Source organism: Vanessa cardui, chromosome 5 (assembly GCF_905220365.1).
Source record: "Vanessa cardui chromosome 5, ilVanCard2.1, whole genome shotgun sequence".
Taxonomy (NCBI): domain Eukaryota; kingdom Metazoa; phylum Arthropoda; class Insecta; order Lepidoptera; family Nymphalidae; genus Vanessa; species Vanessa cardui.
The window spans coordinates 15,550,709-15,576,100 of NC_061127.1; the positions used below are offsets into that span (position 1 = coordinate 15,550,709).

The 25,392-nt window shown below is 33.5% G+C and overlaps 2 protein-coding genes across 3 annotated transcripts in view; one reads left to right on the plus strand and one right to left on the minus strand.

Moving 5' to 3' along the window:
* Positions 1–186: 186 nt before the first annotated feature.
* Positions 187–4,282, plus strand: LOC124529854 (clusterin-associated protein 1). Its single transcript, XM_047103784.1, has 11 exons — positions 187–281; positions 550–746; positions 1,207–1,377; positions 1,447–1,542; positions 1,786–2,003; positions 2,326–2,458; positions 2,704–2,788; positions 3,077–3,169; positions 3,302–3,412; positions 3,763–3,846; positions 4,167–4,282. Exons 1-11 carry the CDS (start codon positions 260–262, stop codon positions 4,280–4,282), a joined length of 1,326 nt encoding a protein of 441 aa, XP_046959740.1. The 5' UTR covers positions 187–259.
* Positions 4,283–4,352: 70 nt separating this feature from the next.
* The window catches only part of LOC124529937, a 64,270-nt gene continuing 43,230 nt past the window's right edge, over positions 4,353–25,392 (minus strand). For both annotated transcript variants that reach the window (XM_047103887.1, XM_047103886.1), the window contains exons 5-7: positions 8,592–8,696; positions 7,268–7,443; positions 4,353–6,573 (exon numbers count right to left, since the gene is read on the minus strand). In XM_047103887.1, the coding sequence (XP_046959843.1) occupies positions 6,459–6,573; positions 7,268–7,443; positions 8,592–8,696 (396 nt within the window). In that variant the 3' untranslated portion in view covers positions 4,353–6,458. The remainder of the gene's footprint in view (positions 6,574–7,267; positions 7,444–8,591; positions 8,697–25,392) is intronic.

Below are 25,392 nucleotides of genomic sequence, written 5' to 3' on the forward strand. Positions count from 1 at the left end.
TACCTACTGTTTCTCTTAACTGTCACTATCACTGTCAGTGTGAACAGAAAAGTTGAGACTTTATTTTATTAAAGGTTATTCTTGATAAAGCTTTGCGACGATGTATTATTTACTTCAAGCAAATTTACTTATTCTGGCAACACCACGTACAGCATGGTCGAATCCGTTACCATAGAAACGCTAAATAAACAACCTTGTTAGTCAAGTCAATTGTTTTTACTTGCTGGTTTAGATTTAATATAGACATTCTGTTAAAGAAATGTCGTACAGAGATTTGAGAAGTAAGTATTACTACAATGGCAATATAATTATTATTATATTGGTAAGATTTATATTAAACCTTTATCATAAGATACACTTTATTGTTTTTATTATGCTTCAAGGTGCTGGCAGTTTTTACAAAATGTGAAATATATTACAAAAACTAAGCGTATGAAAGTTTAATTTCGCTGTTATTCCCTGAATAAAACCCACGATCTTTAGGTGTTCTATTCACTGACTTTATTCGCCTGATTTATATTTTATATGTCTAACAAAAAATATTTTTAGATTTCAGTGAAGCAATGCGAGCTCTGGGTTTTCCTCGTCAAATATCATTGGAAAGTTTCCGTAATCCTAACTGGGAGCTGGTAGAATCCTGTTTGAGATGGCTTGCCGCAAGAATTGAACCAGACGCGACATTGGCTGGCGGGAAGGATACAGTTGAACAGCGGGTCGCTATGGTCACACACGCTACTGAACTGTTTGTTAGTAAGCCTTATATGTATAGGTTCCTAATATGGATCAACATCAACAACAACAACAACAACAGCCTGTAAATTCCCACTGCTGCTTTGAGGAGAAGGTTTGGAACATATTAAACCACGCTGTTCCAATGCGAGTTGGTGGAATACACATGTGGCAGAATTTCTATGAAATTTGTCACATGCAGCATTCCTTACGATGTTTACCTTCACCGCTGAGCACGAGATGAATTATAAAGACAAATTAAGCACATGAATCAGCGGTGTTTGCCTGGGTTTGAACCTGCAATCATCGGTTAAGATGCACGCGTTCTAACCACTGGGCCATCTCGATTCGGATAATATGGATCTTCTTCATATAATTCTAATTGTCTTTTTATTTCAAATCTTATTTTGAAGTTGTATACCTAATGGGAACGATTTTTCTATGACTAAGCTCCTTGTTCTATTGTTACTATTCTAGCACTCACGAGCCAATCTTAAGCTTAACGGCAAAAAGATTTATGGGGCAGATGGATGGGCCGTGCGCGAACTTCTTAAAGTTGCCAATCTTCTACGTTCGGCCCTAGATACGCCAAACCAAGATGATCAGCACAGTGACTCAAATCCATTAGTGTATGATATTAGTACAAGAGTAAGTATCCTTCATGAAATGTTATGGTGTATAAACTTGAAGATTTTATCAATGTTGACTTATTCTCAGGTCGGAGAAGTGAAGCAAGCTCGAGGATTGGCTACAGATATCACAGCTCAAGGAGCTTTCCTCTACGATCTGTTGGCTAAGGAACCTGAAAATAAAGTACGAATAAATAAGTTCCACATTTTTTACTTTAGTTATGTATGTTCCTATAAGTAATACATAGCGCTGGACTATTTTTTTAAATATAGTCGGAGAATGGGCAAGTATACCAAAACCGAAAGCAATAATATATAGGTACTACTGTTTTGCGGAAGAACATCTGTTACGTGTGGAAACTATCTAGACGGGCTTGCACAAAGCCCTACACTAAGAAGCTTGATAATGTAAAATATCTTTTAACAGGAGCAACGCGACAAAGCATTATCCCGTCCTTTGGACATGTCCTCATTGGAGGCAGCCCTCAATCGAGCGGTGGAGTCAGTGGCGGGCCAAGTGGCCGCCGTGCGCGAGCAGATAGACAACGTGGCGTCCAGCGAGGCGGCGCTCGACGCCAAACTGGAGCGCCGCCGGGCCGAGCTGCAGCGCGCGGAGAAGAGGCTGCATACCGTGCAGAAGATCAAGTAAGAAATTTAATACCATAGAAACAAAAAATCTAAATATCTATAACAATTAATGACTTTCATGCTATTCTACTCGGTAGAATAAACATTTCGAACTGGTAGTATCAAAAGTGCTTCTAAAATCCTACTCGAATAAAGTATATTTTGAATTAGATTTTTAATGTATTAATCTTCCGCAAGCGAGCAATATCATCATGCAATGATTTTGTAGTTAGAAGAGTTCGCACTGTCTAAATCTCTTCTTCTTTATAGCCTTACTATTATGATCACACTTATAAGCCAAGCAGGAGTCACTCTTTTTGGTAAAATGTCTCTATTTTAGACCTGCATATCAAAGCGAGTTAACAGCCTTGGAAGGGGAAATAGAACAGCTGTGGGAGCAGTACGTGGTCCGCTACCGCTGCGTGGAGGCGCTTAAACATCAGCTCAGTTTGCTGGAGACTGCTCAGGCTGAGGTTTGTCAGAAAAATTGAGATATTCTCAATAGGAGGATAAAAGACTTGCCGCATTTTTTAAGACAATATTTATCTAATCTCTTTTTTCTTCTCTTGTAGAATATGAATTTTTATGTTAAGGACAAGAGTTCTTTTTTGGGTACTATGACACGTGATGAGATATGTTGTTGTTTTAGAACAGGATTGACATAGATTAACTTTTTGACTTTTCACTCACTATCCAAGCCATCGTTTTCTTTTTTCAGGCGGCGGAAGAACAACAAGCGGCGATAATGCAATTAATTCATAAATATGAAGCCGAAGACGTCCTCGGGAAACTCAGTGACTCTGGTTATTTTTTATTTTCTTATATTTGTTTTGATATTTTTGATTTTCTTATATTTGTTTTAATGTTGGTCCTTTGTTCAAGACCGTCTGGGTAGGTATTAACCAATCATTATTTATTCTACCACCTAATAACAATACTTAGCATTGTTGTGGTCTGGCTAAAAGGGTGAGTGAGCCAGCGTAATACTGAACCCAAAATAGGCTAGATAGATCATTTACGTAAACAAAAATAATGTCAAAACAACAATATTTTTACTGTAAAAATAATTGTTAACATATTTCGTCTATCAGATGACATGGATTCCAGTGACGAAGGCAAAGAGCCTGTAAAGCAGCCGCGTCCAGCTACTAGACCTAGGACTAGGCTCCGAATCAAGACAGCTGGTAATATTTACTTTGTGTTTGTGTTTTTTATTCGAATTCATATTATGCCCTTTATAATTTTTACTTTGTGTTTGTGTTTTTTATTCGAATTCATATTATGCTCTTTATATAAAAATACCGCGATTCTTTAAGGAACTGGTCCGGACGCAAGACAAGCGTTTGGGAGCATGCAAGCTCGGGAGTCCCTCGAGGAATTGGACCGATCCAGCTCCGACACTGATCTGTCTGATGCACAGATTTATGGTATATCCATTTTTAATTATTACCTTTTCATGTACATGATATATTTTTTTAAATCAATAGTTACTCATATGGGAAGTTTCGAAAAATGTTCCAAGCACCATATAGTTAGCGATATCCAGACATAACTCGAGTACAATTTGTCGATAACGCAATATAAAAGTTGACCATAGATTCAATAAATAAAAATGAGGTCCTCTTGTTTGTAAATTTGTACCTTTTCTTATAATAGGCGAACCCTTAAAGAGACACAAATTGTAAGGAGACGTTGTTATGGTTTTTTTCCCTCGTACTTCCATTTGGGACACGACATTAGTATTGCCTAGTACCTACCCAGAGCCTTTGGTGCGCAGGCGAGGGCGGCGGGCGCTGGTCGCGGCCGCGCCCCGCCACGCGCACGCTGGCCGGCGTCGACGACTACGCCGACCTCGTGCACAGTGAGACCTTTACGAGACATTCTTTCACGCACACATTTTCATTACGTTTTGTGCAATAATAACGTTATAAGAAATAACGATATTTTTTTTGTTTTGTTTTGTAAACATTACTTAATTATTTCAGTAATCTTAGTACTTAATGACCATGTTGTATTTTGTTACAATGTTTTAGTAACCGAACCTGAAAAGTTTATGGTATCAGGAAATAATGTACTTGATTTTGTATGAACGTGATTTAATAAGCATGTACCTAAAATAAATTGCTACCTATAATAAGACTCAAGGTATAAGAGTTTGCAAACAGTTATGTCTATGTACAGGAGAAGAAGGCGGGGACGGTTCAGAGGGATCGCTGGGCAGCTCCTCCGAAAGTGAACTGAGGCTGACGAGCGCTCACCCAGGCAGGACGTCAGCTCTCAGCGATAACGAGTTTTAATTTAATAAAATGAAAATATTTACTTAATATGTGCTTCTATTGAAATTAAGCTTCGAAATAAAAGAAAAAATATTAAAAATATATTTATTTACTTTACAAGCAGTAAATTTTACATTAAATAATTGCGTTCCTCTATATACAGATTATAATAACTAGTATCGAAGGACTAAATGAAATCATCTAGACTTACATTGTAATTATTAATTATAAACAGACTAAATATAAAAAACGTTTCTCATCCAATTAAGTATATAAAATAATTATCAAATACATATAACATTGAAAGGGTCTATTTATCTACGTAAGTTTATGAAACTAAACATATATTTACAATGAAAGTTAACTTATTTAACTAATTAATCTCAATAAAATACGCGACTCGCTCAAAAGAGTAACGTTACTTCAGAAATAACGTGTTGTGTTGTCGAAATAACGAAAGTGGTAACGAAAACAAATGAATAATAAATGATTGATACATTACACTAGAGTTATTTAAGATCTAAATTAAATAATGCAAATTGAGCAAATTTAGATGTGTTAGCTATTTACAAACCAATTATGTCGTTTTCGACGAGAATTTGGCACCGGTTAGGTACATTGGACTTGAGTTCAAATATACAATTTATATCTAATTATTATGTTAGAAGTTTACGCTACATGCAGACATAAAACATTTTATTTTAATGGTGGTCGATAAACATAACGTATTCAACAGTGAGAATTGATCGTTATAATTTTTTTTAATTTCCTTGACAATTGAATTTGCTGGTATGACATTAAATGTCTTAATTTTTTTTTATACTTCTAAGTATAGTTCGTAAAGTTAGTTGGTAGAATGTTTTACATCTACATAATTAACTACAACTAAATAAAAAGAACTTAAAGTATGGAATAACACAGATATTTGACGATAAAGAACAAATTTACATTAAAAATTGGTTAGTAAGGGTGGGTTAATTACGGTGATCAAAACATGTTATCCATAAAACCCCAACATTAAAATTACTGTTATTTGAGTTTAAAAATAAACACAGAATGCCGTTATTTATTAAGAATAAGTTTTTCATTTACGTACCTATTACAAATAAAAAAAAAATATTTATTTTAAAATGAACAAAAAAAATGTTTTGACTACAGATAAAATAAGCTATATTTATGTATGCGTTCAGTACTAATGAAATTAAATATTTGTGTAATGTATTATAAAAAAATATTATTGTTTTATTGTTGTGCATGAGTTAGTAAGTTATGTTTGAGTGAGTTAGTAAGTCATAAAACTAATGTCATAAAGCTATCCCGTTTAGTTTGGTACCATACTCTTAATTATTGTGTTAACTTATCAAATATTTATATTATTAATATACTTCTCTCCACTGTAAGCTCGTGTTGGTATACAGAAGAAATAAAACTTATAAATATCATATAAAACTATAAAATAAATAAAAAAAAGAGAATTACTTTTTTGTATACTGGACATCAAGATAATATTTACAACTTATAATTTAATGATTATTATAATTCATTTTTGCCTCGATGTAAATAAATAGTAAGTTAATATATAATCGTATTAAAATTTATCAACGACATTATTTAATTCTAAGCCGTGACTTCAGCTGTCATGTCAATATGGCTAATTTGGAAATATGTTGTAGTCGATTCCAATCGGAAGAGTAGAATAATCGAACCTTATTTTCACACATAACATGCGATTTGAAAATAACATATTGTGCATAGTAAATAGTTCCTAATTATTATATCTTTATTTATAATCCCACTCTACCTAAAACCGCTTTCATTTTAATTCTTAAGTTCTCATTAATGTCATCGGCAGTCAAGGCATCATTTTTATATAAATCCATAATTAATACAACAGAATATTTAGATCGGCACATTCAAGGTCAAAGATGCTTCTGTTTATTTCTACTCCTGCCATTGAAATCGACTTGAAATAATTTGTTGCTTTTGCTATTAAATTTGGTCAGGGGTAAGTTTTAATAAGTTGCTTGTATTCTAACGTACGTAGTCAGTATGTTATGTATGAACGAATAATTGTTTGTAACAAGGAATAGTTCCAAATTTCTGGTTATTTCTAACATCCTGGCAGGTATATGATAGCACGATTACATGGATATAGGATTGTGTGTGTTACGTGTGTGTGTGTGTGTGTGTGTGTGTGTTAGTGTGAGTGGTGCGAGTGCGAGGAGTCGGTGGCGGTGCTGGCCAGCGAGTCGTGCTGCTCGGCCGCGTGCCGGCTCTCGTCACACACTGCAATGAACTGCTCCGCGTACGCCCTGCGGGAATACAAATGTTTTTTTTTTATTTATTTATTCGTTTAGCATGATACAAAATAGCAACAAATTATTATAGTACAGCATAAGTTTTATAAACTTTACCGTGTACCACAGTCACCGTATTTTATTTATATAAAGAAATATCAATAAAAAAAAAACAAGAAAGAGAACAAAAATAGGGTAGGCAAAGAAAATTATACAAAACAGATAAATTAGAAGCGACAAACACTCTCATCATCCAATCATTATGACGCAAGATGAAAACAATACGATCCGGTCGTCCCGCCTAGTGTATTGTACAGGCTGTTACAAACAATCCAAATTTACTTTATGATTGAAAGTTTTACAAAATGAATATAAGTAATTTTTTTATTTATAATGCCTATAATACACATCATTACCAGACGTTGACCCAATTCGATATTACAGCACGTTAAACAAATATATTTAAAATATCTTTGTCGTATAGAATATATTCCAAGTAGCAATTATTGTGAGTTCACTCAGGTTGCAACAAAACAAATCCACTGTCTGCTATCACATTGAGAGTAATGCGTAATGCGTCGGTGGCGCTTCCTTGAGCATCTTGGTGTTATTATGTATTATTAAATACAGATATATATTATCCATCTTGTATTTCAAAGTCAAAACTACCAGGCTGGCATAGCTACATAGTGATTTATAATGTCTTCACCTATCCAGTCCCGTGTAGGTTCTCTTCAAGTCGTCCAGGGAGGGATGCTCCCTGTCCGCGCGGCGCTTGCGGTGGATGCGCTCGAGGGACCGCGTCAGCTGCGCGTCCTCCCGGCGGCCGCGGCGCGTGCGCCGCTCGGTGCGCACCGCGCGCGGCGAGCGACGTCGCCGGACTCGCTGGAAACACGTTCAGTTTATAAAATACTCAAACTCAAATATCTTTATTCAATATAGAAGCATTACACTCTCTTATTGATGGTCAGTTGAAACTCTACTACCGGTTCGGAAAGAAAATACCCTGACCTGAGGAGAACCGGCGAAAGAAACTCAGCGAGGTTTTTTTTTTTTTGTTTGTCTTATGTATTATATAAATAAACAATTTAATATGAGATGAAATAGCCAGGAGTAAATACTAGCTCTTATCTTCGATTCTATTTACCGTCAACAACAACAACAGCCTGTAAATTCCCACTGCTGGGCTAAATGTCTCCTCTCCCTTTAAGGAGAAGGTTTGGAACATATTCCACCACACTGTTCCAATGCGGGTTGGTGGAATACACATGTGGCAGAGTTCCTATGAAATTTGTCACATGCAGGTTTCCTCACGATGTTTTCCTTCACCGCTGAGCACGAGATGAATTATAAAGACAAATTAAGCACATGAATCAGCGGTGCTTGAGTGGGTTTGAACCCGCAATCATCGGTTAAGATGCACGCGTTCTAACCTATGGGCCATCTCGACTCCTATTTACCGTATCCTCTTTATTAAACCAGTTGTGCAATATTCGTACTCATTCAGAATCCTATGTATTCCTAATCAAAGCTAAAAACACAATATGGGATACACAAAGAAACATTACTTTTATATATGTCTATAACTATACACATACAATACATATAAAAGGCAACCTATTCGATCTCTATTTTCCACACTACAAACGTGGGATTCTTTCCATAAAACCTTTGAAAACCTTTCAAATTGTAAAGTGGTTCCGTATAATACAATCAAAGGAGCCGCGATATTATTCTCTGTTGATGCTATTAAGCCAATTAGTTCCACTATAAATTGAATTAAGACAGTCTAAAAATAAAACACGGTCATTAAGAAAAATATGGCTGTTACATTAAAATGACTTGCGATAATATCTTTATTTAGTAAAGTAAGCAACAGTTCAGGCTTTGATACCAGAAATATATCAGCGTGTTTAAAAATTCTGCTCAAATGAAAATTTAAATGTGTTTGAATCCTGAATTGAAAAGAACCGTGTGTTTCAATCACTAGTAAATTACGGCTCTACACTTTTATTTGATTTAATTATACTCACCGCATCTGGCACGGGATAGTAAAGAGGTGGCGCGTAGGGCGCCGGAGGTAACGGCAGCGTCGCGTACCTCTGTGGTACCATCATGCTCACTGGAACCCGTCCGAGCTGGAAGTAAAATAGTACATATTTAGGACTTATAAGCAATAAAAATAAACCGGCATAAACTATGTTCAAGTAGGTTACATATTTCATTGGAATGTAAAACTGTGATAAATTATAATATAATTTGATGACTTATTGTATTTATACAACAACAACAACAGCCTGTAAATTCCCACTGCTGGGATAAAGGCCTCCTCTCCCTTTGAGGAGAAGGTTTGGAACATATTCCACCACGCTGTTCCAATGCGGGTTGGTGGAATACACGTGTGACAGAATTTCAATGAAATTTGTCACAAGCAGGTTTCCTCACGATGTTTTCCTTTACCGCTGATCACGAGATGAATTAAAAAGACAAATTAAGCACATGAATCAGCGGTGCTTGTCTGGGTTTGAACCCGCAATCATCGGTTAAGATGCACGCGTTCTAACCACTGGGCCAACTCTATTATATTTATGTTTTACAGTAATTCGCATTTAAGAGTTTTTTATCACAGAGATGGGTATTTCGTTTTAAGTATAATGTAAATGTACAAATACGATACGATCAAACAAATTACATCATTGACATAATTCAAATTGTTTAATAAATAAAGTCTTTCAGGTATTTGATTCTATTTATTTATTACATACCAGACAAAACAGAAGTAGAGGAAAAAGTTCCAGCAATAAACTTTGCAAAGCATTATATATAGAATTAAAATAATTATTTAACAATTCATCATAATGGCTTGTAGGCGTTATATCATATAGGCGTTGTAACAATATAATATATAAATAAAGTCGTGCCTCTATATGTAAGATAAGCGATTCAGTCACGGCTAGCGTGAGCTGATGCCAGGACGATGGAATGCAGGCGTTCACTCCTCACTTCCTGATTCAGACACTCGACACACTGACTGACAAAAAACGTCTTACTAACATACATTTGAATAATGTTGTTTCTGTTTTTTTAATAGAAAATAACGTGTTTTATGATATTTATTTTAGAAACTTGAAGAATTCGCTAGAGTTTGTGGATTTCTCTTGATAAATTTGATTCTTTTTTTTGGTTAAATTCTTGCACTTGGCAGACGAGTAAAGGCCTTCGTCAATAGATAATGGTATTAAAAGAAATATGAACTCTTATACCGTGTGCCTGTTTTACTTTGATAACACTGGCTCACTCATCTTTTAGACCAAAAATAATGGAGAGTCGTGATGTTTGGAGCGACTGAATAACTGTCACTATTTTAAATAAGGAAATAATATTTTATTTAAAAAAATAGTCCGCTTCATATTTATTAAGAAAAAAGTACAGTGGATACGTCAATTATAAAATTTGATAATATTTTTATTATACATATAAGATTAATACATTTCCGCGATTGAATATTTAATAGGTACAGATAAAAACTAAAGTAAGATATTTAATTTTTTTTTGTATTTAAACTGTGTCAAATTTTCAAATTAAATACCAATTGACTTTTTTTTGTCGTCTTAGGAACACGGAGTCGTTTTATGATCGTATAATCAGAAAGTAGTTTTTAATATATATTTTAAAAAGATCGTAACACATATGTAGTTTAAATAAATTATTAAACGATCTTTTCGCCCTGTGCTATTATTGTGGCCATGATATTTGTTTCTAAAAGGCGGTGAGTGTACAAAGTTAACATAGAAGTTATGGAGCATAAATACCTAAACGATGTAACCTTGACAATTTTAGTAACATTATAGATGTTAAAAAAGCGTGGAGTTAATACCTGTGGACTTCCAAGCGGGATACATTAATTTAAATAATTGTATTTAACTCACTTGACTTTGTATTTTTTAAATGTTGAAAAAGAGTAACTACTGAGTTTCTTGCCGGTTCCTCTCGGTAAAATCTACTTTCCGAACCGGTGGTAGCTTCACTTAATTGTAAAATGACGATTTAAAAGTGATTATGATTTTGATTTATAATCCACAAGCTCCAAATTTATATAATATGTCACTGAAACTCAAATATTGCAGACTTTATCCGCCATAATGTAAAACTCGTTAGAGCAATTCTCTATGAAGTAGAGCAAAGTAAAATTTAGTCAAGATTTGTTCTACTTTTCAATCTATATATATATAAATATAATTATTGATGACATATTATTGCCAATACATATCGTTAGTCTATCAGAAATATTTTAGTATTTCACTCAAAGGCAGGTAATAGATATTTTCAAATGAATTATTCAGATATTTATATTCTATTGATATGAAATGGTAAACATATTTTTGAAGAGTTCTTTACGTGAGACGAAGATGTTTATTTACATTTGTTTGCAAATAACGCGAATGAATCAATTGCTGTCGCGAATAGTGATCTGTGAGATACGGCGGCTCGGAATGCGGTTCACCTCTCGCTTTTGCGTTTGTATTTAACCCAATATAGATTGAAAACACCACATATTTATACCGTAATCATGATAATAGGTATGTTGACATGATTGGCTTTCGAAGGATTGCTATTCGTTCCTTGAATAATGTATCTATATTTAGTCAAATGTAATGTGTATATTTGAGTAAAGTTTTCTAAACATTCTTTAATTAAGAACTTAGTTAAACTTACTTTAATATTACAGATACTTTCTAGTAATCTCTCAGATAAAATTAAAAATTTAGAGTATCAAAATTACCTGTTTTTAAATGTGATTGAAATAAAAACAATTACTGAAATGTATAATTTGATTAATACATTGAAAGTTTCATTAAAACTCTATATGTAAATCTAATTCTCTGCATATTTTGAATACAACAACATATCAATGATTGATCAACGAGGCAAGTGGTTGAACTGAACTACCTTGATACACTTGTCGTTGCGATCTGTCATGCGCGAGAGCAGCTACGCGTTTTGTAATGTTCGAGCGCTGTGAATGCGGCACAAATAAACAATATACCGATGGCAAAATATTGCGTTTCATTTATTTTATCTTGTGGAAATTACTTACTCAAACGGTTTTTTCGTTCGTTAACAAGAGTTTTGTTTTTCATTCCATCTGTTTTCAAATATTATTTACAACTACAAATAATGTAGTTGCATATTAGACATAAGAGGAGAAAAGCGAAATAAAGAACATTTGATGGAAAATTAACGCGATATCATTGGTCGAAAGCTTGCTTAATCTATGATATTCACTATGGATTTGCAACCAAAAATGTTGTTTGTTTTTGAACATGGGCGAAACTGTTATCGGAATTTGTAAGTAAAATTGAAGTGGAAATAAGTAGTAACTAAAAGGTCTGATGACCCTTAGTTTTTTTTTTTATTTGCTCCCTAAACTTTATTATTAAAACTAACGCTTATTAAATTGATATAATTTAGTGTCAAGGACAGAAAAGATATATGTAGGCCTCTTAAACTAAAGTACGAATTAAATAGCCTGCTAAATGCACAATTGATTTCGAATAGTATTGATAAGTTATGGTATTAGCGTGTTTATTTCAAAAGGCCTATTATTAATGGTAAAACATTATTATTTAAAATAAATAATAAGAAAATCAATAGTGATCATGAAGCAGAAACTCAATTTGACAAATAGCTTCACTTAAATAATTAACTGCGTGAAGAGTAAATGTTATGATTACCTACATAATGAAGTGCGTTGCCCAAATAAGTTGAAGCTCCAAGTTCACGCGGAGTGCGGACTAAGTCGCGTTGAAAAGCAAATGAATTAAAGAGTGTGTCGTGGGAGAATTAATGAATTAAGATTTCCTCACTCAATTATCTGATGGAGTTGACACAAGATCTCAGTAAGTAGGTTTACAAAACTAAATTAGATTACTGAAATGCTCTTTAAGCTCTTCTTTCAAATTAAACATTGCTTAAGGCTTACAAAACAGTAATGACGCTTAATTATTCTTACTGACAAAAGTTTAATTACAACTGTGTCAAAATATGTACATAATTTTAATTATTTTTTCTTCTTTCAGTTTGTTGTTTTTAACAGTGATGAGACACAAAGCATCACATTTTATTGCAACGTAAAATCGATAACTAATAATTATATGTGAAGTTCAAAGTATCGATATAACGTAGCCTTTAATTAAAAATTAAAAAAAAGAACGTGTAGAAATATTGTAAGTACGAGCAAGAGGTTACGCAAAAAATAACGTCATTTATTTATTTTAGATAATAGCGAGCCTTGAGAGTAAACGATCGCCTCCGGGTATGTCGGGTATTTCAACATATTTTGTTTGCACTCTAAGTGTTCCCTTAGTGTATTTACTGGTTAGCAAATACTTCAAACAAGTCGTCAATTTCACGTGAATTCCTATCTCGGGACGTGTCTCGATTTGCAACTACGTGTGGCACCGCTCAGCTTTTACTCTTATCGGAATACATGTCAACAACTTGCTTCACTAGTCGCTCGTTGAAATGTTTATTGCAGGATTTATTGTTGTAATAACAAGAAAGAAGATGTTCTTTTATTCTAGAATAAAAACACACTAATATTTAAAACTTGGAATTTAAATCATTCATAGATATTTATTAATTTAATGTTTGCTTATTATACGCTAACAAGTAAGGCTTATAAATATTGCACAGTTATACAAAGACCGCTTAAGGAAAATGCTTAAACGAAATAATTATCTTTTTCGACTAATGCGTGATAGTGCATGAGGAAAGGTTTCCTTCTTCTAAACATTGAGATGATGAAATATGAGTGTAATATAAGTGTTTCTAGTTATTTTGATTTTTATTCTTAATCACATAATCAGGAAACATACAATAGACAGTTCAATGATTACAAAAAGAAAACTTTTACCGTTTAAAAAATAAATATTAAAAATATTTTCGTACTTTGTATAATAATAATGAAATCTTCGTCTGGCGAGGAGAATATAAACGACCTGTCAAAATCATTAATTCACACATTTTTCCACTCGACTACAAATAACGCCGCTTTCTTTACATCGAAATGTATAAAAATCGGTACACGGAATCGCAAAACGCCGTTAAATAGTTCAACTGTCTGTCTGTATTGGATGTGGTGTTTAGAATCTCTTTGATAAATGTCTATGAAGAAAGTTTGTGTTAATTACTGGTGTGTTTATTATTCAATAAAAAAACGTAAATAAATATAAATATGGGACAACAACACATACATTACTCTCATGTGATCATCATCCCAATGTAATCAGCAAAATCATTTGTGTTATGGAAAATCAGAAGTAACGACGGCACCACAAACACCCAGACCTAAGACAACATAGAAAACTACTGAACTTTATGCATCGATAATAATCGTACCCAGAATGGAGAATCCATGAAAACCGGTGTACAAAACACTCGACCACGGAGGACGTCAAACCAAAAATCATAGTAAAACAGATTAATTTGAAATTGGCTGAAATTAAAACGGCTATCTTTTGTTATTTATCGCAAGGTTGTAGTGAGAAAGCCTAATCGGCTTGATTTGGTACGTGAGTGACGGGTCAGGCCGGTCAGGTCTCTCCGGCGACCGGAGGTGAAAACCCGTGATTTATGGAGAGCTTGTTTGAGAATAATAACGCGATATGTCTGCTTTCCAATATCTTCACCAATATCCAACTGTTTGAGTCCAAAAGTATATTGATAGTTCAGACGTTTTTCTAGTCATAAGCGTTAGGGTGTGAACCACCACATAAAGTATTGTTCCGGCTTAAAGTTATTTTGACGACCTCCGTGGTCGAGTAGTGTGTACACCGGTTTTCATAGGTACGCCACTCTGAGGTCCCGGGTTCAAATCCCGGCCGAGTCGATGTAGAGAAAGTTCATTAGATTTCTATGTTGTCTTAGGTCTGGGTGTTTGTGATACCGTCGTTACTTCTGATTTTCCATTACACAAGTGCTTTAGCTTCTTACACTGCGATTAGAGTAAGTAATGTATGTGATGTTGTCCAAAATTTATTTATTTATTTATTATCATATAAGAGTAAAAATATATATTCTGATAAAATTAAATGTAAAATATATTTTTTTTTAAATAAATTGCATTAGCAGACATGTAAATAAGGCTTTTTGGGTAATGTTGCAATACATGCGCATGTGAACGAGTACATCTTGGCAGATGCGCCGGCGCAGCGGTTTGTTGAAATCGCAATGAAGTAAGCGACAATAAAATGTATCTTATTTAAAGTGAGACAATGCAGACGCGAATAAAAAACGTGTTGCAATGGTTTGAGAGACGATTTTATTATTATTATTTTTATACGTTATTTCATAAACTCATTTAAATACCTATTTTATATGTATATTCAATTATGCTGAGAGAAATTTATTACATAATTCTATATAATTTCAATAAATACTTAATAGACAGTTTCCTCAAAAATAAATCAAATATTACGTAAAATTAAATGATAAATTATTAATTTTTATAATACCTATGTATGCTCAGATCTTTAAAACTACGCAACTGATTTTGATGCGGTTTATTTAATAGATAAAGTGATTCGATAGGAATTTATTTTATAATACATGTACCATATAGTAATGAAATAAGTATAAATCTGTCGTATATTTAGTATTGTTATTTCAGCATTGCACCCGTGGGAAGCCGGAGCGTGTCGTTAGTTATGAAATATAATTTAAAACAGCACTATTTTATACGACTACAATATTATACATTGACAACATTTTTCTCCAAATTACATATAAATTCAATTTTTTGAAAATGTTAAATAGTTTTTGGTATCAATTCGGAGTGTGACTAGGGACATTTTAATTTTTACAATGTTTGTGATTGTATTTTACTAATAATATTAATTTGAAAACTTATGAACGTAGTTTTAAGTCTTAAAGACAAACCACTAAAAAGTACTTTTGCAGCCTGAGTGCCATGAACTCGATACAATACAAAACCTACAAGCGGCTTAGTTACACCAACTCACCGTGTAGTGAGAATGTAGTTAATTTGAATTTATATTGGTAAAAATTTCACGCCACGCTCTGTACGGTAATCTCTTCACGTCACAGAAGCGACCCCGCGACCTCTTGGCAGAGGTAACTTCACACGCAGCCAACTGGGTCAGACATTACCATACTGCGTAGATTAACATAAAAACCCGTTGTTAACGTAAACTAGATCTTTGAACGTTACTTTCATCTTGAATAATAAATTAATACTTTCGTTTTTACAATTATAAACTTATCCAGTTGGAAGAGTTTTTATTAACTGTTTTTATTTATTTCGACATATTAAACCTTTTTTGGACGTATGGTCGCTGCTTGTGTCCTATCGTTACAGAGGAAGTTGCTTAAATTTCGAAAAACTTAAAGAATATGATTTTTTTTATCATTAAATACATGACATCATAGATCTTATGATATATATGATTTTTTTTATGTGATAGGTGGCAAACGAGCAGGAGGCTCACCTGATGGAATGTGACTACCACCGCCCAAGGACATCTGCAACACTAGGGGGCTTGACACTGCGATGCCGGCCTTTATCTTATGATATAAGTAACCTATATTCTATATCTAACGACGGGGTTATAATGCTTCCTGTAACGCCGAGGCGGACGAGGGTGACTTACTATCAGATATTAAATTATTTAAATTTCTATGTCTTTCATTGTCCTTGATCTCTTTAGAACTCACACTGTCCATAGTACTCATACAAAAAGAATATTACAAACAAATAACGTATAACAGAGTCTATATTACAGTACTTTTCACTTTTTTTATTATTAGGAACTACAAGAAGTAAGGCTCCTTTCATCGCCAATGCACCATCAAACATTGGATCTAAGATGTTATGTCCCTTATGCGTGTAGTTCTGGCTCACCATTCAACACGAGAGCAATGCGGAAAAATATCTAACAATCGGTGACACCCACCCAGATGGACTTGCACGAAGTCCTTCCACTAAATAAATCCATGATACATATATAAATAAATACATGTTTTTTGTCAATGACATGTAAATCGACAACCGGTGTGTGGTATATTTGGATTCTCCCGAGATGAAAAAACAAAAACACATTAGTTACCAGATACCACCAACTTATATTAGTACTCGTATGTAATATGTATGTTTGTGTATTTTGACTTTGACGTTGTAAAGTGTATACTTTGACAGCCAAATAGCTTAACAATACAACGTAACACGGCTGCAAAGGCTGTACTTATATGACGTGTGACTTTCTCTCTGCTGTAATCGAGTAAAAATTGTGTTCATATTAAATGTACTTGGTAAAAACCTTCAAGTGAGGTGACTATGAGAAATGCTATTGAATATGTTATATAATAATTACCGCACAGTTTTCACATCGATCCGTCGCCGCTGATACCGCTGGTGACGTTGCGTCATCTCTTCCGACCCAACTTTCTACCTCGTAGGAATCCTCTCAAATATGTCAAAACGTTATGTTCTATGAGAGAGCGAACTCCAACGAATATTTACATTTCATTATCTACTGATCAAATTGTAATTTATAAGTTGAATTTGTGGCTTCTAAAAGCCTTTTTGTGTTTTTTGTGAAAAGTATGGGTTTGATCGAATGTATCGAAGTAAAGTCAAGTCATTATTGTCAAAAATGTAAGTGCTTGTAGTCAATGTTTAGACGTGCTTTTCCATTGTTTTGTATGATTATGATTAATTCACTAGCGGATTGCTCGGCTTCGCTCGGTTGTAAGTAGTTTATTCCCAAATGAAATTATACGATATAAATATTATATATACCCTATAGCACTTAACAATAATGTAGCTTAAATAATCTAGCTAGAGACTGCCCCCTGCAAACCCTGTATATATGTCACAAATAATAAATCAATAATAATTGTAGGTTAATATTATAATTCGATACTAAAACTCTACGATACATCGGTACATAATTCTGGTAGCTAATAATTGTAAGCAATACTGAGTGTTATATATCATTACATATACGTAGCATATAATGTTGCTTACCGCTGTCTGTCCCTAAACTGTTTTAAGAGGAAGGTTTATATGTATACCTAATAATGCAAAATATAGTAAAAAAATACTGATAATAATTTTGAAGGTTTTAAAGTAATGTTTTATTTATCATTGTTTCATTAGTCAATTAAGTATCTTAAATACAATGTGCATTAAATATAGCCCTTTGGAGTATGTAATCTTGATCAATATTTTCGAAGGGATTACACATTTAAAACACAGGGAAATAGCGGGTTGTGTTGTCTTACGACTGAAAAACTGTATCAGCATTGCACCCGTGCGAAGCCAGGGCGGGTCGCTAGTACATAATACTCTGACCATACAAATAAGTTTCTATAATTAGTATCACTTTGGCAAAGTAAATAAAAAGTGGTCGCATCTGTGGAGACGTGACGTCACACGTTTACCTCTAACACTTTCACGATCGTCTCGTGTTGATAAAGATTGCATTTTAGTGTCAGTTTAGATTCTAAGTCATTTCATATGTAAATTAATGGTTTAAGATCCCTTGCCAACTATAAAGGATGTTTTAAAACCATTATCTGTGTATTAATTCATCATGTAATATAACTAACGATCAGATTTACATGTTGTCATAAAATATACTTAATATAGTAATAAGTAGGTACACTAGGGTACAGAATATTTATTTATTTTATTTATATATAGTCCTGTATTTAAAATAAAATCCAATTCACAAAAATGTCCTATTCGCATTACATAGCGAATAGCGAATCTCTGTTCTTTTTAATTTGCGGAAAACATCTTGTTTCCTTTTTAAAGCTGAAATACTTTTTGAAACCGATTAAATTTATTTTTATGAACTCGGATGCAGTTACAAAATATAAATGTAACTACATATATAAGCATTTCTAACAATATGAATAAATAATATGCATTAGAAACCTAAAAATCTTAGATCGATCAGATTTGTCGATCGTATCTTTATACATATGTATCTTACCGTATACATATTTTTCACGCAAAAATCCGCGAACCCTGTCACGGCCGATAGCTCCAGAGCGCTGGGGAGTGTTTGTTATTGCGTAAGGCATCGGCATGCGGTTTCGAAATCTGAGTTTGCGGCCACTCTGCGCAGGCCGGCGGCCTCACCTGCTGAATGCCGCCTATATGTCAAATGCACCTGACTCCAGTGCTGCATTAATGTTGTATTGTGTTTATAATTTATTGTTACACGAATAGCGCTGATCGATTCTGAGCGTTGATTGAGAGACAACATAATAATGCATAACTCATTGTACGAAAGACAAAGGTACAGTTGACTAAAATAAACAACTTCAGTTGCAAATTGAAGTCTAATGCAGGTAGGTAATCTACTAATTTTGGGATTCGAATTTTAAAGGAAATAGTAATGGAAAATAATTATAATTTACATAACCATTACTAATTAGATTGAAAACTTGAAAAAGTATAATTATAAATAATATGATCTAATGTATAAATTAAATAATGTTAAAGGATGTAAGAGTGGTATTAAATAATGTATATAAAGTATAGTATATAAATAATGTATTAAAATTAATTTTGCAATTAAAGGAGATAATAAAAAAAATCGGAAAAGAGTACTGTGGCGCCCTACAGTACCCTTTATTCATTAAACGAGAGGCATTAAACGATGGCCAATGTGTCCATGCGTTTCACCGTTAATTATTTAAATTTAGAAGATATGTCAGCAAATACCAGCCTAATCCTCCCCAAATATCCTAAAACACACTTGTTTTAGTACGGAACTCTTAGTGCTCCCATCCGATTCGTTCACACATTGAGCGTATGTAAATAGAAAAAAAATATAATTAATCATGCACTCGTGTTTAGACTACTAACGAGCCGCCTCATTTCGCACGAGCACAATTAAGATGTTATCGCACAAGATTTTTTATTCCTAAGACAGATTAACAAAGCTTTGCACCACAATATTATCGTTCCTAGTCATCTTTCCGTCAATTTAAATCCTTATTATTTGAATAAAAATACAAATTGTTTGTTAAAATACGACAAAAAATATGGAGTTAATAAAAGATATTTTATGTTTTTTAATGTATTGTATTTGTTTTGTAACTTTGTATTTTAAACATTAGAAAAGTGTTTCAGTTTTGTATCGAAAAGTTAGTAGCTCTGTAATTTTATATGATCTTGATTTGTTTTGTTTGATGATTTAAATGTGCTTATGAATGCCCATATAAGTAAATTATATTTTAATTTAATTTGTAAATCATTATACAACACACATCAATATAGAAATGTCTTCCTACTTGATTTTCTCTCCTCTTGAGATTTAGATATTACTTCACAACGACGCTACGATACGTTTTGGCGGCGAAGTCATGTCACAGAACTTTATGTACTGGTTTGACTGCGATCGGTGCCATAAGACGAATAGGAATCTAATGAAACTCTTACAATAAATTCGGAACATAATTAAGATTCCCGTCAGCTCTATTGCTTGCTCTTCTCAACATTACTGACCGCACCGGAGTAACTATTTGGTCGGACAATTTAATATTCACTATAATATAATATAGGTTACCTCTAGTCCTTATGTTTGTAGGTTAATGATAAAGTTTAAGAGATAGTTTCTAAGAACAGTTTTCAATAACTACTTATTCATTTTTACTTCTAGTTCAACTACCAAAGTTGTAAAAGATATTATATATAAAAAACAAAAGTTAGATACTATCGCAAAAAAAAGTCGTAATAAAAACGATTGCATTTTGAATACCCTTGAATTTTGCATTGTATATTACTTTAAATAACATTAAAAAAACGTTTGTTTTAAACCACTGCAAGAACTTTCACACGCAACTTAAAACGAACAAACTAATTACAAACTGCAGTCAGTAATTGCTTAATGGAGATGCTACTAACTTGTAGTGACTTCAGTCACACGCGTCTTTCAAGTGAGAAGTATCAAATATCAAATATCTTTTATTTTTATAATAATCATCAATAAACGAAAAGAGCTTGGTCGTAAACTAAAGGCGACCTAGTTTTACGAAAAACAAAACGTATGTAATGAAAACGCATGTGTGTTACTAGTAGAATTATTGGCGCGAGGTTTTAATAGTAATTAGATAAAAATCAGGCTTTGATAGCTGTGCTGGTATCTCACTTAAGTCTACTTAAAATAATAAAGTTGTATTGTAACGTAGTGCACACTTTCCGATTGGTATATTCCGATGAAAGTGAAGTGTATTATTGTTCGTTCAATTCAATTCTTAGTTTAATGGATTTTAGATATGCTGATCGGGCACAGATTGTTATTCGTTATAAGAAAAGTATAAACGATGTTGTCAAACAGTCTAACAATTTAGAATGGCCTGAAATATCGCCGTCAAAGAAGAAAAAACACTGTCCTCATAATTTAGGTTGTGTGTATAAAGAGTAAAAATAGGTGGTCGGTAGAAAACCACAATTCATCTGGAGCGCACTTTCCAATTTTGCGGCCATTCTTGTAACAGATTAACATAATCAGTGACGCTTATTTGAAAAACAAAAGCGAATTCACACAATAACATCGCCGTGGCGGAATGTGTTTCAAATAATAATGTCTTATAAATGAACTTAAGTGAAGATACTGACAAACGCTCGTAAGATAAGAACCCACTGGACTCTTTGGTAGTTCTCCTTGGAAATGTCCTTTTTTTGGATATACTAAAATTTTAAGCCGAGACTTTTGAGCCGAGACAGCCCAGTGGTTAGAACGCATCTTTACCGACGATTGCGAATTCAAACCCAGTCAAGCACCACAATTTATTAACATGCTTATTTTGTGTATATTCATCTCGTGCTCGGTGGTGAAGGAAAACATCGTGAGGAAACTGCATATGTGCCTAATTTCATAGAAATTCTGTCACATGTGTATTCAGCCAAACCGCATTGGAACAGCGTAGTGAATTATGTTCCTAAGCTTCTCCCCAAAGGAAGAGGAGGCCTTAGCCCAGTAGTGGGAAATTTATAGGCTCTTGTTGTTGTCAACTTTAAATACGTATTATATCAAATAACGACGCAAACAAAGTCGTGGCCTCGTGCGCTTAGACGTGTACAAATATTTCAAAAGTACCAAATTAATTGATTGTTTTTTGTGTTTGATTGATTTCCTAGAGTGCCATAGTGGACGTGTTATAATATCCGTGTGTTTCTGACTTGTTTTTATGTGAATAAAACTGATAATAAAAATAAGCTAGTAACAAGAACATTTGTTTTATCGATTACTTTAATATTTATAGTAATAATATGTGGTGTTACCTTTTCACTGAGGACGTAGGGTCCCTTACTACCACGTTTCAAAATGTGATTTGATATTACCATTGTTTGTGTAACTTTGAAGAAATAAACACAGTTTATTTTCTTTCTGTCAAACAGTTTATTTACAGATTAGGATCGATAAGTGTTATGTAGTCCGGGCGCGTCTTTTGCTCTTAACTGAAGTCGCGTTCGGGTTAGCAAGAAGCTATAATTCGTTCATTTGAATATCCTTGAAATGCCGGTTTCTTAATAAAGGTATTCGGTTGGAAGGCGTGACTGATTGTCTTGTAAATACGAGTATATATTGCATTACGCGTGCCGTACCGGCGCTTCTTTCATAACTTGTTAACGCATTTAATATTTGTATTTTGAAATATGTCCTTACACAATTGTATAAACTAAACATTTTATTAACTGAAATAGATGTTTTATTTTGGGGAACATGAATTTGACATGGTTTCGTCTCTCTAATATTTTTATATTTCGTAAGCTTATTTTTCAATTAATAATTCCATCGCCCAATCATCGCGTAATGTGCCGCTAGTCAGCAATACTTAATATTGTTATGTTCCTGTTTAAAAGGATGTCTGAGTGTAACTGCAGACACAAGGGATTTAACATCTTAGCTCTTGGGAGATGAGATGTTATATCCCTTATGCCTGGCTAAGCAATATTATAAAATATAATATTAAAATTAAGATCTAAGAATAAAATAAGCAATAAAAGGAGAAAATTATAAGTGCCCATTTTAAATCGTAGTACATAGGGTTAAGAAATTCTTTCGCCTAATATTATATGTCATATGTTAAGGGAGTCAGACATACCGTCTGTACGTCGCGCCGCGTCGGCATCGCACGAGAGCGCGTACGTGCCGTGAGTATACTCGATTGAGTAAGTGTCTCGTTATTGTTCGATTATCTTAATCACATTCCGCTAATGTTTCGTAAAGGAAACAGAACTCATTTCTTGTGAAGTATTTCCGAGACAAGATGGCCGCAAGAACGATGATTGCGGGTTCAAACCGAGATCTGCACCATTTATTTGTAATAAACTTTCAGTTTGTGTTTATAATATAAAACATGGATATATAGCCTAATAAACAAATTATTATTATAAGTGACCTCCGTGGTCGAGTGAGAACACCGGTTTTCATGGGTACGCCACTTCGAGGTCCCGGGTTCGATTCCTGGCCGAGTCGATGTAGATTATAATTAGTATTCTATGTTGTCTTGGGTCTGGGTGTCTGTGGTACTGTCGTTACTTCTGATTTTCCATAACACAAGTGCTTTAACTACATACAATCGGATTAGAGTAATGTATGTGATGTTGTCACATATTTATTTATTTGTTTATTTATTGTAGATTTTGACTGTCAAGCGTTATCACTTCCATAATTAATAAAGATTTGGGACTTTGACACTGATTGGATATTGTTTTAAGATTGATTTTGTAAAAACAGTTTATTGGCATTAAAATTTGAATATACTTCTATGATTACAGCTGTTAGGCATTTTGTTGCTAGGTTAGGCAATAGTCTGACAATATTATATTAAATATATTTGTATATAAACAGCTAGCAGGTTGAATATAAAAGCGTGACTTAATGAAAGATGCGTTTTATCTACTTACGAAATATGCTATTCCAAAGATCCATTGACAGTATACTTTATGACAAATGAACGATTACTCAGAACTAAATCGGCGATTAATTGAGACGGGAGATATTTCTCGACTTGAGAAATACAAAATCACGATTAGGTCGTGAAGCAAGACCGTGCCAGAGCTTCAAATCATCTTTACTTATACAAGTATCGAGAGAGTGAATAGAACTCTGAGATGATTTCCCAAGGTCACGGCCTGTCTAAGCAATTACTACTGAAATTTTCAAAATTTTGAAGCAATATTTGTACAGCACTTTTTCTCGTCCGTAGTTTCGGTCGCGTTGTCACTTTTGAGGTTTGCTCTTGGAATTCAAAATTGCTGCATAACAAATTTCATCAAATTTGGTTCGGTGGTTTGGATATGCACTCGTAAAAGACGGACAAAAATATAGCCTTAGTATCACATTTATGATGTATAATATTTATTGACAAGTATAGCAGTGAATCGTCACTGTGCTCGCCTATAATGAGGTGTTTCTTAGATCTTTATGTTAAATAAAAAAAATACTTGAAGGCTCACTTGTCTGTCGGTCTGGGTTCATCACCTATTCATCACCTATTCTACTTTGAATTCGTGAGTGACGCTCGTGCTAAAAATATGTCTTAGTGTGCGTGACGACGAGCAAAAAAACGCAAATTTGGTATTCGTTGAGTTTATTTTATAAAAAAAATATCAATTTATCATAGAAAGGGGAGCACCTTTTTAAATAAATAGATTAAAACTACAGTAAATAATGCTTCTTACAGGACAGTGCCATTGTTTGGGTATTGGTGATCATATATTTTCATATACACATACATATTTTAATATATTTTTAAAATAACCAAGTCGTAAACATTATAGACCTAATATTGACCTTCTGGAGAATTAAAGTAATATGTCTAATTATGCATATAAAGTCATATAAGCAGCGTGAAATTCAATTGCCTTTTTGTACGTTTTTCGAACTGTCAAGCTGATATCAATAAGAATAAAATTAACATGTTATCTCGAAGCTCGGTCGTCGGTCTGCGAACTATAAATACATAATAAATATTCATTTACTTAATTGATTTGAAACCATCAGCAATTTTAAGATAGAACGACAGCAATGTCAATCAAAACCAACCATACGGTATATAGCTTATTCTTAAAATTAATTTATATTTGATTTTTTTACAGTTAAGTATATTTTTTTTATTTATCGTAACTGTATTTAAATATATTTTGCTTAATAGTGCATGCTATGATCTTCTATAATTGGAAGGAGTACACATCTAAAAATTACGAATTAAAATGAAGTATATGTATTTTGTGAAGCTTTTTTTAAATATTAACCACACTTCTAAATAAAAACGAAGTTAGATATAATACCTTTCGTTAAACTAAGATTTTTCGATCACATCTATGTATACCTATCCAAGAAAAATAAATATCTTCACTGATTAATTACGAAATCTCTGAAAGTAATGCCTACAAACTTTAAATGTAGCAAGTAGGTTCTTATATGTTGTACACATCAGCTGAGAACAGATTTTACGAAACTCTGATGTTGATACGGCTCGACTAGTATATTTTAGTTACTTTCATAGTATAATGTCCTACGGTATTATGCTTTGGGGTAACGCAGCCGCTATCCAAACTATATTTGTGCTGCAGAAGAGGGCTATTCGCGCAATCTAGGAGCCAAGGAATCATTAAGGCATAGATTTAAAGAAATTAAGATATTGACTGTTGCTTCTCAATACATATTTTGTAATGTTTTGTATGTACGGAAAAATATTAATGTTTTTATGAGAAAATGTGATTCTCATAACATTGGTACAAGGAACAAACACAATCTTGTTACTCCTGTTACTCGACTGCATAGA

What these genes read in the sequence shown, in the direction of transcription:
- LOC124529854 (XM_047103784.1), top strand. Translation starts at nt 260, where the DNA reads ATGTCGTACAGAGATTTGAGAA. An exon ending in GTCGTACAGAGATTTGAGAA is followed by an intron (nt 282 to 549) that starts GTAAGTATTACT and finishes AAATATTTTTAG; the next exon opens with ATTTCAGTGAAGCAATGCGA. An exon ending in TGTATGATATTAGTACAAGA is followed by an intron (nt 1,378 to 1,446) that starts GTAAGTATCCTT and finishes ACTTATTCTCAG; the next exon opens with GTCGGAGAAGTGAAGCAAGC.